We start from the raw sequence: 17624 nt of genomic DNA, 5'->3' as shown, positions 1-17624 counted from the left end.
GGAATCAGAAGATGTGTTTGGATTTTGTTAGGTTTATTTAATATATTTAATATACTTCTTGGACATTCAGGTAGGATGGCAGGTAGATGTAAGTCTGAAGTTTAGGTCAGAGTTCAGGGCTTAAAATAAAAATATGAGTAGATGAGGTTTAAAGCCACAGAACTGAATGAGATTTCCTAACCAGACTGTATGTTCTCTACTGAATTGCAATGGCACCTTTACTATAAATCAGGAGACTATATATGTGAGGTCTCTTTCTGAATTCTCCATTCTGTTCTGTTGATTTCTTTGTCTATACTTTTATCAGTAGGACACTGTCTTAATTAGAGTAGCTTTCTAATATTGTTTTGGTATCTAGTAATCTAAAATTCTGGAAAAGGAAATGGCAACCCGCTCCAGTATTCTTGCCTGGAGAATCCCATGGATAGAGATGCCTGTCAGGCTACAGTCCATGGGGTTACAAGAGTTGGACACGACTTAGCAACTAACCACCACCACCACCACCACCAATCTAAAATTCTCCAGCTTTGCCATTCTCCAAGATTACTATCTTAGTCATTTTATATCCTTTGCGTTTCCATATGAATTTTATAATTAGCCTGCCCATTTTCTTTCTTTTTCTCCCATATACATACACACACACACACACCCACACACACACCTGCAAATTTGAGGGTTAATATTGGACCTGTAGATTTGAGAAGAGACATCTTAATAATACTGAGTCTTTCTGTTCATGAACATGGTATAACTCTTTATTTTAGCAGTGTTTTATAGTTTTTGGTATAGAGACATTTTTTCCTTTTTTTAAGTTAAATCTTTTCCCAGGCATTGGAATTTTTTGGTGCTATTATAAATGCTATTTTTGTTTATTTCCTGATTGTTAACAAAGAGCATAGTGATAAAGACTGCCCAACATTTGGAAGATTCAACAAAGGAGAGTTCAGGAGCCTGAGAAGGAAGAGTCAGGGTCAAAGGGAAGGCAAAAGGAAAGAGGGTTTCAAAAAGGAGGAAGCAATTAAGTGTTCAAACATGTGGAATGCTGCTACCATGTAGAGTAAGATGAGGACAGAAATGTGGTTGGTTGGATTTAAACAACTTTTTTCCACATGTTTGCTCTGAATGATTGCAGAAAAATTAAGTTCATGTCCAACATTATTGTGTTATGTGCGTGCTAAGTCACTTTAGTCATGTCTGACGTTTTGCAACACCACTGATTGTAGCCCACCAGGCTCCTCTGTCCATAGCATTCTCTAGGCAAGAATACTGGAGTGGGTTGCCATACCCTCCTCCAGAGGATCTTCCCAACCCAGGGATCAAGCCTGCATCTCTTACATCTCTTGCATGGGCAGGTGAATTCTTTACCAGTAGCATCACTTGGGAGGTCCAGATCATTATATTAGGCATAATAGTAAAGTATTAACATTTATTGAATGTTTAATACTATGTCTGACACTCTTTAAAAACATTATCTCATTTAACCCTCTTAAAATCTTATGCATGTGAAATTAGTAGCCCCATTTTCTAGATGGAGAAAATAAGTTTCAGAGATTTTAAGTTGCCAAAGGTCATGTATGAAATTATTGGTAGACCCAGGATTGTTAAACTTCCCAAATCCTCAATCTGGAATTTTCCTTAACAAAGAACTGAAAGAGAGGTAGATATCCATGTGTCTCATTTTTCTTGTGAAAATCGATTCTTGATCAAGCAATTCTCATTAGTAGGTTTACTTACTTAGAGCAGCAAAAAATGTATTATAAATTCCCAAGGAAGGACTCTCTAAGGACTTATTAGTCTTATTTTCTACGTGTGCAAATAGGTCAGTGTTTATTTTCATCACTATCAAGTAATTTTGGTAAAGTGGATAGAGAAAATTAATTTGTTGGTCATTTGTTGTTACTAGTAAACTTTTTTGTAAGAAGATTGAGAGACTGTTTGATCCTGAGTACTTGAATCCAGATTCTCGGAATAATGCAGCAACATTATACAGGTATATTTTTCTTTAGTATGCTATATATTGCAGCTAAATTCTTTAATTTTAATACATTTGAAATTTTCTTCTTGAATGTTTTTTGTATCATCTTTCTTTGTTATTTTTTAATTTTTATACAATTTTAAAGGTTACTTTCCATTTACAGTTATTACAAAACATTGGCTATATTTCCTATGTTGTATAATACATCCTTGAGCTTATCTTATACCCAGTAGTTTGTATTGCCCACTCCCCTCCTCCTATTTTGCCCTTCCCTACACTTTCCCCACTGATGACCACTAGTTTGTACTCTATTAGTCCGCTTCTTTTTTATTATATTCACTAGTTTGTTGTATTTTTTAGATTCCACATATAAGTAATAACAGACAGCACTTGTCCTTCTTTGTCTGACTTATTTCACTTAGTGTAATGCCCTCCATATTCGTTCGTGTGTGTGTGTGTGTGTGTGTGTGTGTGTGTGCGCACGTGTGTGTGTGTGGTCACCACATCTTCTTTATCCATTCCTCTGTGAATGGACGCTTGGGTTGTTACATGTCTTGGCTGTTGTAAATAATGCATCTAGTAACATTGGGGTGCATGTATTGTTTCAAATCAGGTTTCTTGGTCAAGTAGTATTCGTGTGTGTGTGTGTGTGTGTGTGTTCGTGTGTTCTTGGTCAAGTAGTATTCGTGTGTGTGTGTGTGTGTGTTCTTGGTCAAGTAGTATTCGTGTGTGTGTGTGTGTGTGTGTTCTTGGTTAAGTAGTATTTGTGTGTGTGTGTTCTTGGTCAAGTATTCGTGTGTGTGTGTGTGGTCAAGTAGTATTCATGTGTGTGTGTGTGTGCATGTGTGTGTGTGGTCACCACATCTTCTTTATCCATTCCTCTGTGAATGGACACTTGGGTTGTTACATGTCTTGGCTGTTGTAAATAATGCATCTGGTAACATTGGGGTGCATGTATTGTTTCAAATCAGGTTTCTTGGTCAAGTAGTATTCGTGTGTGTGTGTGTGTGTGTGTGTGTTCGTGTGTTCTTGGTCAAGTAGTATTCGTGTGTGTGTGTGTGTGTGTGTGTGTTCGTGGTCAAGTAGTATTCGTGTGTGTGTGTGTGTTCTTGGTCAAGTAGTATTCATGTGTGTGTGTGTGCGTGTGTGTGTGGTCACCACATCTTCTTTATCCATTCCTCTGTGAATGGACACTTGGGTTGTTACATGTCTTGGCTGTTGTAAACCATGCATCTGGTAACATTGGGGTGCATGTATTGTTTCAAATCAGGTTTCTTTAATGTATACCCAGGAATGAAATTGCTGGATCATATGATGGTTCTGTTTTTCGTTTTTTGCGAGCCCTTATACTGTGTTTTACAGTGGCTGCACCCATTTACATTCTCGCTAACAATGTACAGGTGTTCCCTTTCTCTATATCCTCACCAGCATTTGTTATTTGTGTTCTTATTGATGGTGTCCATTCTGACAGGTGTGAGGTGATATCTCATTGTGGTCTTCATTTGCATTTCCTTGAGGATTAGATGTTGAACATCTTTTCATGTCTGTGTTGGCCATCTATATTTCCTTTGTGGAAAAATGTCTGTTCATTTCCTCTAGCCATTTTTTAATCAAGGTTTTTTTTTTTAAATTGTATCTTTGTGTTATTATAGGTGCTGTTTGTGTAAGAAACTTCTAACAAAAGAAACAGAAAGAAGAATTCCTTGCATTCCTGGAAAAATCAATGTGGATCAGCATGGAAATATTATATACATTCATATAAGGTGTAGTAAAAATAAAATACAGCTTCTTAAATGTGAATTAATGGTGTATTTATAAAGCAAAACTACTTCTAAAAGGAATGGGACAACGTTTTTTCTTCATGTGATCCAACTTTGATTTAGAAAGATGGTACTTTCAAAACAAAGTTGTTGTAAAAGTATATTTTATCTTGAAAGATGTTCTGATCAGTGCCATTAAAATGATTTTTCACTGATAGATTTTTTAAGTGTTATGTTGAATTTGACAAGAGAACCAGATTTATTTTCAGATGAATTTTAGAGTGAGGCAAATTGTCTTTAAAAATCGGATTTTCTGTATTTAGTCTTCATACTTCTTCAGTATTATATTAATGCATAGGTCTTTTCCATTCCCCTTAAGTACAAAACTAGTTCTCATCCTGAGTTGGGGAGTAGGTGGAAAGGGTTATAAATAGGAATAATGTCTCAGGAAAACAAAAACTTTAAAATACATTATGTGTGTTCTCTGACAGTGTCCTACTGCTAGTGATTTAGTCAGAGAGGTAATGTTGATTTATGAAAGCACTTAGTAAGGACATTGATTGGTGTATATCAATAAAAAATAAGCACTCAAATGAACTAAAATATGTCTGTGTATTTGTATAAAACACAAAACATTTTATATTTGTATAAAACATCTGTATTTAGCACATCTAATTGATTCTGAATGTTCAGTCTTTGAGAATGTAAAAGAATATGTAGTGTGTGTTAGTTGCTCAGTCGTTTCCAACTTTTTGCAACCCCATGGACTGTAGCCCACCAGGCTCCTCTGTGCATGGAATTCTCCAGATAAGAATACTGAAGTGGGTAGCCAAGAAAAAGAAAAAAACAGGTTATAAAACAAAACTCAAGGGTCTTCCCTGATGGCTCAGTGGTAAAGAATCTGCCTGCCATGCAGGAGACACAGATTCAATACCTGGTCTGGGAAGATCCCACCTGCCGTGGAGCAACTAAGCTTCTGAGCCACAACTTATGAGCCCACAGGCCACAACTACTGAAGCCCAGAGTCTGCTCTGCAAGAAGAGGGCCCACTACAGTGAGAAGCCCATGCACCACGGCTGGAGAGTAACCCCCCTGCTCACCACAACTAGAGAAAAAGCCTATGCAGCAAGGAAGACCAGCACAGCCAAATAAATAAATAAACTCTATTTTTTTTAAACCAGAAACATGTTCATTAAATATAAACTGTGGTGTTACCTTTGAATGAAAGTATTATGGATGATTTTCATTTGCTTTTTGCTTTTCTTCCTATATTAAAAATGTGCAGTACTTTTATTATAGAAAAAACTACAAATGTTAATTTCATATTGTAAACATTAAGACAGAAATCTAGAGAAAAACATGACATTTGACTCTAGTATTAATCGCACAGTCAACATTAAAATGTTTCATTTTTCTCTTCATATAATAAAGGGAATATAAGCACTTGGAATTTTATACTTTTTTATCTTGAGACTTGACTCACCTTTTGAAAATTACTTCCATTTTAACAACAATAACTTAATATTACTGTATGAAAAGAGATACTAAATTTGACATCTGTTTTGTTGTTTTATTCAAAGTATTTTTTCCTGCATGTTAGCTATTGATGACATTTTTTTTAATGTCTTTAAATAACTTAAAACAGATGTAATTTGTAATAACATGATGGCATTTTGTTGTGTCTTGAACTAAAGACGAAAATAACAAAAATTCAAAAAGATTAGGGACTTAGAGAAGCATAGGAGCTTGTTAGCTGTAACCATAGCAAGTGGAGTTTTAAGCCTTGTCTGTTTATTTAAATTTATATCATTGAAAAAAATGCATATTACTGAGACCTGATTGTATATTACTTTATTATTCCATTACTAGAAAATAATTTTGAAAATAATGTACAGAACTAATACATTAATGGAGTGTTTAAAATTGCCAATAATTTATGATATGTACAATTAAATATGTTCCATTTAGTGACATATGCTTAAGTCCCAACTTAAGCATATGTTAGCCTGCTTAAACTGTGTTTATTTTTAAAAGAAACTCCGTACCTCTTTTTTCTTTGGGCTGTGCTGGGTCTTTGCTGCCTTGCACAGGCTTTTTCTGGTTGTGGAGAGCAGGGATACTCTTTGCTGTGCTGTGCACAGGCTTTTTCTGGTTGTGGAGAGCAGGGGTACTCTTTGCTGTGCTGTGTCGGCTTCTCACTGCAGTGTCTTCTCGTTGCAGAGCACAGGCTCTAGGCACACGGGCTTCAGTAATTGTAGCACGTGGGCTCAGTAGTAGCAGTTGAGTGGGTTCTTGGACAGGCAGGCTTCAGTTACTATGGCACACAGGCTTAGTAGCTGCAGCTCGCAGGCCTTAGTCCATGGGCTCAGTAATCATGGTGCATGGGCTTAGTTGCTCTGTGGCATGTGGGATGTTTCTGGACGCTAGATCAAACCGTGTTACCTGTATTGGCAGATAGATTCTTAACCACTGGAGCACTGGGGAAGTCCTTAAATTATATTTAATTTATAACCCTTTATCTTGAGTAGTAAAATAATTTGGCATTCAGTCTGTGACACTTTTTTCTTTTGTCCAGAGAAAAAAAAACAGAATAAAATTCCCAAATGAAATTTTATCTAGCATTCAGTGTAGTCCCTACCGTAGCCATCATTTGAGGAGTGTTCTTGAAAAGAAGCCACAAATTTTAAAATATTTGTTTAAAACAAATTATATTGCTTACTTGTGAAATAATATAACAACCGAGGCTCTTTATTCCCTAGAGATAAGACTTGGGATGTTCATGAATATTTGAATAGTCTTTTTGAAGAATTAAAATCTTGGAGAGATGTATATTGGCGCTTGTGGGGAACAGTCAACTGGCTAACTTGTTCAAGATGTTATCAGGTGAGTTTTTTTTTAATATCCTGTTGTGTAACCACTGAGAGCAGGCTCTTTTGACATATGCTATTTAATTAATTAGGATGTGTTTGTACAATATCTGACATCTTTTTAATAAAGTAGTGGCAGAAACAATGGTGCTATTAAACATTGCTTGCATCTGACCTCATTTCTCTTACTGTGATTCTTCCTCTTTTTTATTTCCATTGCTGAAACAATCAATGACTTGATGAATTTTTATAAAGCCAACAGGGTTTTAAGTGATCAAATTCATTTTTTTCAATGGAAAAAAGATACAGAATTCCTGTTGCCTTTCATTTATTTCCAGCCAAACTGTTTCTCTGTTAGCCCATAAATTTCTTTGGAAATTCAGAAACACCTTTGCAGATAGAATGCTGCTGAGATATGCCCTTCTTGTTATTAATAAAATAATTGTGTTACCAAAAATGTTTTGTCCATTTCTTCTAAATGAAGGCTTAAAAGCAGAAGAAAACTTACAATTTGAAGGTATTTATAATAAATCCTTTTATAAAATAATTAGGTCTTTATTGATCTGTTTAGTGTCTCTGTAATTTTGACTTTTCCAGAATGTCATATAAATAGAATCATACAGTATTTAGCTTTTTGGTTCTAGTTTATTTTATGTAGCAAAATGGATTTGAAATTTATTCACATTGTTGTATCTGCCCATTTGTTCCTTTTTAGCCTTAGGTAGTAGCTCATCATAGTGAAGTCGCTCAGTCGTGTCCGACTGTTTGCGACCCCATAAATTGTAGCTTACCAGTCTCCGCTGTCTATGGAATTTTCCAGGCAATAGTACTGGAGTGGATTGCCGTTTCTTTCTCCAGGGGATCTTCCCAACCCAGAGCTTGAACCCGGGTTTCCCGCATTGTAGACAGACGCTTTACCGTCTGAGCCACCCGGGAAGTCCAGTAGCTCATCATAGGAATATACTATAGTATGTTTATCCACTTACCAACGAAGGACTGCAGGTGCTTCTAGTTTGGGGCCATTATGAAGAAAGCATCTATAAACATTCCTATACAGGCTTTCGTGTGAATATGTTTCTCTTGAATATGTACCTAGAAATAGGATTGCTGGGTTGTATGGTAAATGTAAATTAACATTTATACCATGCCTAACAGTTTTCCAAAGTCCCAGAACCACTTTTTATCCTTTCCAGCTATGTATAGGAGTTCCAGTTGCCCTATATCTTTTCTGACACTTGATATTGTCAGGTTGGTTTGGGTGTTTTTTTTTCCTACTTAATAGGTATATAGTTGTCCTCCCCACAATGGACTGTCACTTATAATCAAAGATACCAGGCTCCTAAAACCTGGTTTGTTTAGCATGTCAGAATGCAGAAAATTGGAAGGATTTTTTTCCCCTTCTTCGAAGCAAATTGAATATTGATTTATAATATTTAATATTTATTATGGGGAGTTTATAAACTCATAAAATAGTTTGTATGCAAAATACTTTGTATGAGTATACATCTTATAGCTTTTACCTGACTCAAAAAATTTTAATTGAAAGCTATTATTTGAAAATCATAATTGGAACTAACTGCTAAGAATTCTGAATTACAGACTACCTTCTGTGTTCAGGATCAGTGCTTAAAATTCTTCATTTTATTTTCTTCATTTTACCAACTTACAAACGTATCTGGATATAACTATTAAACTTATAATTAAACGTCAGTAAATTTTTCACTAGCGATTCAGTTACTCCATAGTTGTACAGACAGAGTGATGTTAAGTATTTACCTTAAAAAATATATCCAAGAATAAGGGAGGCAAAATTTTATTTAATTTTTTCCATTGGAAAACCTTTTGTGATTGGCCAATTGTAAAATTAGATGTACATCAAGATCAATTTAACTCCTCTGAAATTCAAATAGCGTTTTTGATTTTGCTTTTTAATAGCTTTGTTGAGGTATTATTACATGCCATAGAATTCATTCAAGTGTACAATTTACTGATCTTTAATAAATTTGGAATTGTGCAACCATCACCACCATCCAACTTAAGTACATTTCCATCACCCCAAAAGATCTCTTGCATCCATTTGCAGCCACTCCCCAGCTTAGTCTCACTTTTAATCCCAGGCATCCACAAATCTGCATTCTAGCTCTAGAAATGTGCCTTTTCTGTATATTTTATGTGATGGAACGTACAGTATGTGGTCTTGAGTATTTTTGAGATATATAATTTCACTGTGGGAATAATACTTGATTTTATGTATTTCTTTTATTCAGACTTTTCTGTGCATAGAGTTTTCACACTGTCAGTATCACTCAGAGACAGTGATTTATCCTACTGCAGGAAGTTCGCTGAGTACTGTTGGCACTGGAATTTATCCCTGCTGTAACCAAAAAGTTCTTCGATTTGACCCCACTCAGCTTACAAAGGTAGATTTTGAAGGTTGACCTTTTGTAATTACAGCATTTATTAATACTTCGTATTTAAATATTTTCATCTTTTATTGTTTTTAAAAGGTAAATATACATTCATGTAGAAAAGATTTAACTACATAGGGAAGTATAGTAAAAAGTAGAAATCTCATTTCATACCCCTCCCTCATTCTACTTTTCTTCTTAAAGATAACCATTGTTCACAACTTCCCTTGAGACCTTGTTTTATACATTTTAGGCACAATGTTGTTTTTCACATTGGAAATAAAATCAGACTGTTCATCTTATTCTGTAATTTGCCTTTTTCACTTAACAGTGTACCTAGGTGATCATTCTGTATAATATTAACTGCTGTGTAGACTGTGTAGGGGTTAGCCTAGAGATAATAATTTGTAAGTCTTCTTGTAAATGAGTGATCATTGAATCCAACAGGTAAGCATAAAATGGGGATGGGGGAGGGTGATACTGGCTTACGCTATCATTTTCATAAACCTCAGTCATCTCCCTATGCAGTATTGTTCTTCGGACTTTACTTCCATCACCAGTCACATACATACCTGGGTGTTGTTTTTGCTTTGGCTCCATCCCTTCATTCTTTCTGGAGTTATTTTTCCACTTTTCTCCAGTAGCATAATGGGCACCTGCCAATGTGGGGGGTACCTCTTTCAGTGTCATAGCTTTTTGCCTTATACTGTTCATGGGGTTCTCGAGGCAAGGATACTGAGGTGATTGGCCATTCCCTTCTCCAGTGGACCACGTTTTGTCAGAACTCTCCACCATGACCCATCTGTCTTGGGTGGGCCTACAGGGCATGGCTCATAGTTTCATTGAGTTAAACAAGGCTGTGGTCCATGTGATCAGTTTGATTAGTTTTCTGTGGTTGTGGTTTTCATTCTGTCTGCCATCTGACAGATAAAGATAAGAGGCTTGTGGAAGCTTTCTGATGGGAGAGACTGACTGTAGGAAACTAAGAGAAGCAGAAGATATTAAGAAGAGGTGATAAGAATACACAGAAGAACTATACAAAAAAGATCTTCATGACCCAGATAACCACGGTGGTGGTGTGATCACTCACCTAGAGCCAGACGACCTGGAATGCGAAGTCAAGTGGGCCTTAGGAAGCTTCACTATGAACAAAGCTAGTGGAGGTAATGGAATTCCAGCTGAGCTATTTCAAATCCTAAAGGATGATGCTTTGAAAGTGCTGCACTCAATGTGCCAGCAAATTTGGAAAACTCAGCAGTGGCCACAGGACTAGAAAAGGTCAGTTTTCATGCCAATCCCAAAGAAAGGCAATGCCAAAGAATGTTCAAACTACCACACAATTGCACTCATCTCACACACTAGCAAAGTACTGCTCAAATTTTTCCAAGCCAGGCTTCAATAATACATGAACCGTGACTCCCGGATGTTCAAGCTGGATTTAGAAAAGGCAGAGGAACCAGAGATCAAATTGCCAACATCCGTTGGATCATGGAAAAAGCAAGAGAGTTCCAGAAAAACATCTACTTCTACTTTATTGATTATGCTAAAGCCTTTGACTATGTGAATCACAACAAACTGTGGAAAATTCTGAAAGAGATGGGAATACCAGACCATCTGACCTGCCTCCTGAGAAATCTTTATGCAGGTCAAGAACAACAGTTAGAAGCGGACTTGGAACAATAGACTAGTTCCAAATTGGGAAAGGAGTACGTCAAGGCTGGATATGGTCACCCTGCTTATTTAATTTATATGAAGAGACCATCATGTGAAATACCAGGCTGGATGAAGCACAGGCTGGAATCAAGATTGCTGGGAGAAATATCAATAACCTCAGATATGCAGATGACATCAACCTCATGGCATAAAGTGAAGAAGAACTAAAGAGCCTGTTGATGAAAGTGAAAAACGGGGAGTGAAAAAGCTGGCTTAAAACTCAACATTCAGAAAACTAAGATCATGGCATCCAGTCCCATCACTTCATGGGAAATAGATGGATAAACAATGGAAACAGTGACAGACTTTATTTTTGGGGGCTCCAAAATCACTGCCAATGGTGACTGCAGCCATGAAATTAAAAGACACGTGCTCCTTGGAAGGAAAGCTATGACCAACCTACACAGCATATTAAAAAGCAAAGACATTACTTTGCCAAGAAAGGTCTGTCTAGTCAAGGGTATGGTTTTTCCAGTACATGTATGGATGTGAGATTTGGACTATAAAGAAAGCTGAGTGCCAAAGAATTGATGCTTTTGAATTGTGTTGAAGAAGACTCTTTGAGAGTCCCTTGGACTACAAGGAAATCCAGCCAGTCAATTCTGAAGGAAATCAGTCCTGACTGAATGTTCACTCAACAGGACTGATGCTGAAGTTCAACCTCCAGTACTTTGGCCACTTGATGCAAAGAACTGACTCGTTGGAAAAGACCCTGATGCTGGGAAAGATTCAAGGCAGGAGAAGAAGGGGATGACAGAGCATAAGATGGTTGGAGGGCTTCACCAACTCGATGTACATGAGTTGAGCAAGCTCCGGGAGTCGGTGGTGGACAGGGATGCCTGGCACGCTACAGACCATGGGGTCACAAAAAGTCGGACGTGACTGAGCGACTGAACTGAACAGTCATCTCCCGTGAGTTACATTTAAGGAAAAGAACACTGTGGCTTTTACCATTTTCTGAGACAATCCCCCTAAATAAAGAACTATGTACACAATTATTAAAATAAGTACTCGCAGTCTTTGCTTAAATAACAATCCTAGATTAAAGGTTCTCAGAGAGAAATGGCAAAGGGAGGAAGGAGCTGGTGAATAATTTCCTCAGGAAGCTGTAATATGACTCACTCCAGTGAAGACCCAAGGCCTGGATTATTAGCAATTTAATTAAACATTTTGATAGTTTTCTTGGTTTGAATAAAGATTGCTTTTATAAAGGTTATATTTCTAGCCACTAATTTAAGGTCCAAGATTACAGAGTGACTAGTTTTGCTTTTTTTTTTTGCCTTTACTGTATTCATAAACATGCTGGATCAGACAGTGTTTTTTTCCTTTCCACATATTTTGATTATTATTTCACACATATATCTCCATGGTCTGGCATATTGGGCTCTGTCTGACTGGATGAAAATTTTGACTTAGCAATTCTGTAATTTTAAGAACCATCAGAAATTTCTATTAATTTGATCACAAAAATGTATTAAATTATGAACTTCCTCAGAAGACTTTTATACTATCATTATAGGTTTATTTACTATTTATTGCAATTCTAATGTACAGAAAGACTTTATTAAACCACCAGTGTGATTTCCTATACATGTCAGTACCCCAAAAAGATTACTTAGTAATTATTCTTCCCATCATTTAGAACATTGGTTCTCAAACTTTTGTACTCAAGATCTCTAAAAAAATCTTAAAAGCTGAGATTCCTAGAGAGCTTTTGTTTCTGTGGGTTATATCTATCACTATTTACCACTGGAAATTAAAACAGAAAAAGTTAATTTTAATTCATTAAAAAAGAATAATAAGCTCACTACATGTTAGCTTATATTTATGAAAAATAACTATATTTTCCAAAGCAAAAAAATAAGTGAAAATAACACTGTTTGACATTTTTTGTAACTCTCTTCAATATCTGAATTAAGAGAAAACAGCTAGATTCTCAGATCTGTTTCCACATTGAATTTGTGGGTAGTCTTTCTTAAAGGTTATTTGCAATGGGAATCAAAATAAAGGAACTTTTCCCATTTTGCTATCTCAAAATCCACTGATGTGGGACTTTGCTGGACATCTGGTGGTTAAGAATCCACCTTTCAATGCAAGCAACAGAGGTTTGAAACCTGGTCCAGGAACTAAGATCCCTTGTGCCACATGTCATCTGAGCCTGTGTGTCTCAGCTAGAGAACTCTCACATTGTAGAGCTTGTGCTCCACAACTGGAGAAACCCCCTTATGGCATCTAGAGAAATTCCACACACTGCGATGAAAACCCAGCACAGCCAAGATAAATAAATAAATGTTCCCCAGTCTGACCTATGATCCATGTGATCTCAATAAACATCCTTACAGGTTTTTTTTTTAATCAGGAATGTTGCTAAGCTGATTCTAAAATTTTTATGGAAATACAAAAGGCCAAGAATAGGTAAGAGACTCTCAAAGAATGCAAAGGTAGAAGTACTGGGTTGGCCAAAATGACTTATCAGGTTTTTCCATAAGAGCTTAGGGATCTGAAAGAACTTTTTGGCCAACCCAATACTTTCTCTGCGTAATATCAAAATTTATTGTAAGTCTTGGTGATTATGACAGGGTGACATTGATGAAGGTTAAACAGATGGACCAATACAAGAGAATGAAATACACTCGGACTTTGGACAACACTGAACTACGTGGGTCCACTTATACCTGGATTTTTAAAAATAAATACGTAGTGTACTATATATATAATATGCAGTTGGTTGAATCCATGGATTTTTGTATATATGGGGCTCCTAGAACCGGTTCCCCAGAGATACTGAGGAATTCTGTACTCGAAGCTACCTGGATACTTCACTGTGACAGAAGTGACATTACAGAGCAGTGGGCACAGGACAGACTTCCCAGGAAGAGGTACTGGGACATTGGGACATCAAAACGGGGAAAAAATGGTCCAAACTAGTCCCCCAAAGGTCTGTATGTGGAACTTGCCTGGTAGTCCAGTGGTTGGGAATCCACCTGCCAAAGCCGGTGACACAGGTTCAATCCCTGGTTGATCCCTGGTCTGGGAATATGCCACATGCCACCGGGCAGCTAAGCCCATGTGCCACAACTACTGAACCTGTGCCCTAGAGTCCATGTTCTGCCACTAGAGAAGCCACCTTAATGAGAAGCCCACGCACCGCAGCTAGAGAGTAGCTCCTGCTTGCTGCAGCCAGAGAAAGCCCACTCGCAGCCATGAAGACCCAATACCGCCTTAAATAAATAAGTAAATATTTTTTTAAAGCCTGTATATGAGGCAAAGCTGATAAAGCTATTAAAAGATAATACCATAAAGGAAGAAATTTTAAATTCATTAGCTACATTAAATAACAAACTGAGGAGACAGGCTCACAGGTGGGACCAGATATTAGCAACATGTAGCCGTAAAAGGCTCATATTAAGATTTTTTAAAACTTGTACAAATTAATAGAAAAAGACAATAGGAACTTCACACAAGGAGTGTGAAGTTGTCCACTAAACATGGAAAGGATCTCAACCTCATTTTTAATTGGGGAAATGCAGGTCAAAACCACAGTCGAATACCGCTACATGCTCACCAGAATAACTACAATTACCAAGTGTTACCAAGAGCATAGAGTAATGAGCACTTTCATACACTGCTGTTAGTCATTTAATTTGGTACACATGAGCATTTGTGTATCAGGAAACAGGTTAAAGAATGTTCATAATACTGCTACTAAGGATAGTTCTGAACTGGAAACAAGCCACCCACCAACTATGGAATAGATAAGCAAATGATAAGTATTCCTATAGAGAAATACTGTGCATATATTAGTTACATGCAGTAACATGGTTGAATCACAAAAACATAGCATTAAAACAAATGAGACAAAACTAAACTGTAGTGTTTAGATATGTATCCTTAAGTGGTAAAAGGATAAAAGGAAGGAAGGAAGTACCAAAAAACTTGAGGTAGGGGATATCCTTTGAAAAATAGGAAGTAATTTTGGTTGGTGGCTCAGAGGTTAAAGTGTCTGCCTCTAATGTGGGAGACCTGGGTTCGATCCCTGGGTAGGGAAGATCCCCTGGGGAAGGAAATGGCAACCCACTCCAGTGTTCTTGCCTGGAGAATCCCATGGACAGAGGAGCCTGTTGGACTACAGTCCACGGGGTCGCAAAGAGTCGGACACGACTGAGCCACTTAACTTTCACTTTCACTGACTTTGGTTGGGAATGGCCCTGTGGAAATCATGGAGTATTGGCAGTATTCTGTTTTTTAGCGTGGATTGTGTTAAATGGATATTAAGGTATGCATTTATGTTTCATGCTTTTTTCTATATGAGTAATATTTTTTCTTAAGAAAAAGTTGTAAACTCATTCACGGGATGGTGTAACAGAGCAAAAAGGAACAGAAACCATCATCTTTAAAGGAATGTTTCTATAATGAACCAGCCTCTCAGATTTAGTCTTTTACATAACAGGGTTGTAAAGTAAAGGACCATATGGTTACTCTTCGTGATCAAGGTGAAGGTGAAGATTTGCTGTCCTGTCCAACTGCCAAAATACTGGATGATCTACACAAACACAAAGATGTCATCCTTGTGCCTTTTGCTAAAGATACAATTAGGTGAGGTGAGGGAAACCCTGTACTGTAGCTTTGTTCAATCAGTGGTTCCCATCCTAGAATCTTCTACCCTCAGTGCTTCCCCAAATCAGTAATGGTAGTCCTTAAGTAGTTTATGTTATTTCAGAAAGCCTAATTGAAATTGTGTTAGCTTACAATAAGAGCAAGCATGTGTTTGTTTGATAAGGGGTGGGGGGGGACAAAATATTGGAAGTCCAAGGGGAAGAGAAACTGATAATAGGAGTTCCTGGTGACCGAAAGGGTGAGGCCCACAATCCAGTTTTTGAGGGTTTTAAAAAATGTTCCTAAGTTATTCAAGACCATCTTAGCTTGACTGATTGAACTAGAAAAAAAAACTGATGGTTGCAACAAGTTATCTTTGCCTAGATTTGAACTTCTTGGATTCAGTAAGTAATGCAGTCACTTCCATCATTCTGTTGCAATGGGCTATCAGGTTGAGGGAAGAAGGACCCTCTAACAAAAGCTATTCTCAAAGTAGTATCCACCATTGTAGCCTATTTTAACACCAGGCAGGTATGATGCTTGAGTGTAAGTGGTGCTCCCCCCATATGGGGTGACTTCTGCTGGGGGAATCACGAGATGCATTAAGAAATGTAAATGTTGAATAGCACACCTTATACTTAAGAACTGTATTTCTGAAGAATGGTTTATAGAACATTTGCAGTTAAAGCAGTATTGTTTGCATTTAAATTCTTAAAAAATTGGGGCATTCCCTGATGGTCCAGTGGTTAAGACTGCGTTTTCATTACTGGGACCTGGGTACGATGCAGAAAAAGAAAGAGCTTAAGAAATTGGACACTTTTTCCTAAAATGTCTTTTTCTTTTCAAGTGATTCTGGTGGTCCCTGTGATGAAAAGGGTCTAGACTGTGATGTTTTACTGGAGCCAAATACACCATGGGGCCCCAAGAGTGGGGAGCTTAATGCTGTAAGTAGCTTGTTTCATTTATTCTTTATTTATAAAAACAACTGATGATATTTAATCTTTGACAGAAATATGATGTTTAAATTAATACTGCAATTTTCATTAATAGACATTTACTGACTATCATAACAAAGTGTTATGCTGAATTAACAGGGCTATAACACTGATATTTTCTTGCCCTCAAAGAATTAATAATCAAATTTGGGGGGAAAATATAGTCTTCAGGGTTTATTATGGACAAATAGTGGTTTGCAGAATAAAGATCCTATGAATGGGATATTTTATCCCCTCTTAGGCCTATAAACTTTTTTGGTTTACAATTAAATACAGTTTTAAAAAATTCTCTTTTTTTAAATTGTATTCAGTAATGCATTTAGTATATCCAAGGTTTCAAAACTGAGATATTTTTAAGGTGATTGAAAAGCTTTGATGTGTTTGATTCCTGTGACTAACAGCCAGGGAGTCTCTCTTTGCCTGTGAATGTCCTGTCTTTGTGTTAGTTGAAGTAGCATTTACCTAAGAAAGTGAAATATTCCATGTAAAATGTGCTATAAGCTTCAGATCACTATTAGTGTTTAATTATTGACATTTATTTATAAATTGTATATAAAATAGCAAATTAAATTTCTTGAATATCCATATACATATGGTTCCTTAATTTATTATAAAATATAAACATTAAAAAGTGAAATAATTCACAAAATAACATTATATTATCTCTGTATGTGATTTATTTGTCCTTTAGAAATTACACTAGGAAATGTTGATTTTTTTTCTTTTTTTTATAGACATACACATCTTTCTCTAGGCAGGGAATATAAAAAATTGTACTACATCATTTTTAGATGAGATATTTCACCCTAGAAGGGAGCCATACTTGTAACTTTCTCTAACTCTTCTATGATATCTACATGAAAATAAGGAGCTGCAATCTTAAGTAGATGCATATGTATTAATCTCTTCTTTGACTTTCTTTATAGTTCTTATCACTGAAAAACTGGACTCTGCAGCTGGTAAGTGAGAAGTGAGCAACTATATTTCACTTTCATAAATCTTTTTCCCTACATCGAAGTTTAGTTTAATAGAATCTTATAAGTATCTTATTTTATAGTGATGCGAGTGAAGTAAAAGTCACTCAGTCGTGTCTGACTCTTTGTGACCCCATGGACTATACAGTCCATGGAATTTTCTAGGCCAGAATACTGGAGTGGATAGCCTTTCCCTTCTCCAGGGGTCTTCCCAACCCACGGATCATATCCAGGTCTCCCGCATTGCAGGCAGATTGTTTACCGACTGAGCTATTGTAGAGAACCCTTATTTTATAGGTGTTAGTTAAATGTATAGCATCCTTTTCAGCATCTATA

At 36.7% G+C, this 17624-nt stretch overlaps 1 protein-coding gene across 1 annotated transcript in view; it reads left to right on the top strand.

Moving 5' to 3' along the window:
• Nucleotides 1-17624, top strand: part of SANBR (SANT and BTB domain regulator of CSR) — a 44624-nt gene that overhangs the window by 11990 nt on the left and 15010 nt on the right. Inside the window, exons 7-13 of the mRNA XM_068966822.1 lie at nucleotides 1904-1990; nucleotides 3628-3738; nucleotides 6495-6618; nucleotides 8870-9022; nucleotides 15174-15319; nucleotides 16167-16263; nucleotides 17241-17273. Of these exons, the coding sequence (XP_068822923.1) occupies nucleotides 1904-1990; nucleotides 3628-3738; nucleotides 6495-6618; nucleotides 8870-9022; nucleotides 15174-15319; nucleotides 16167-16263; nucleotides 17241-17273 (751 nt within the window). The remainder of the gene's footprint in view (nucleotides 1-1903; nucleotides 1991-3627; nucleotides 3739-6494; nucleotides 6619-8869; nucleotides 9023-15173; nucleotides 15320-16166; nucleotides 16264-17240; nucleotides 17274-17624) is intronic.

This window comes from Capricornis sumatraensis, chromosome 1, assembly GCF_032405125.1.
Source record: "Capricornis sumatraensis isolate serow.1 chromosome 1, serow.2, whole genome shotgun sequence".
In the NCBI taxonomy this organism is placed as follows: Eukaryota; Metazoa; Chordata; class Mammalia; order Artiodactyla; family Bovidae; genus Capricornis; species Capricornis sumatraensis.
The sequence above is the reverse complement of the archived record's forward strand: the minus strand, read 5'-3'. Positions and strand labels throughout refer to the sequence as shown.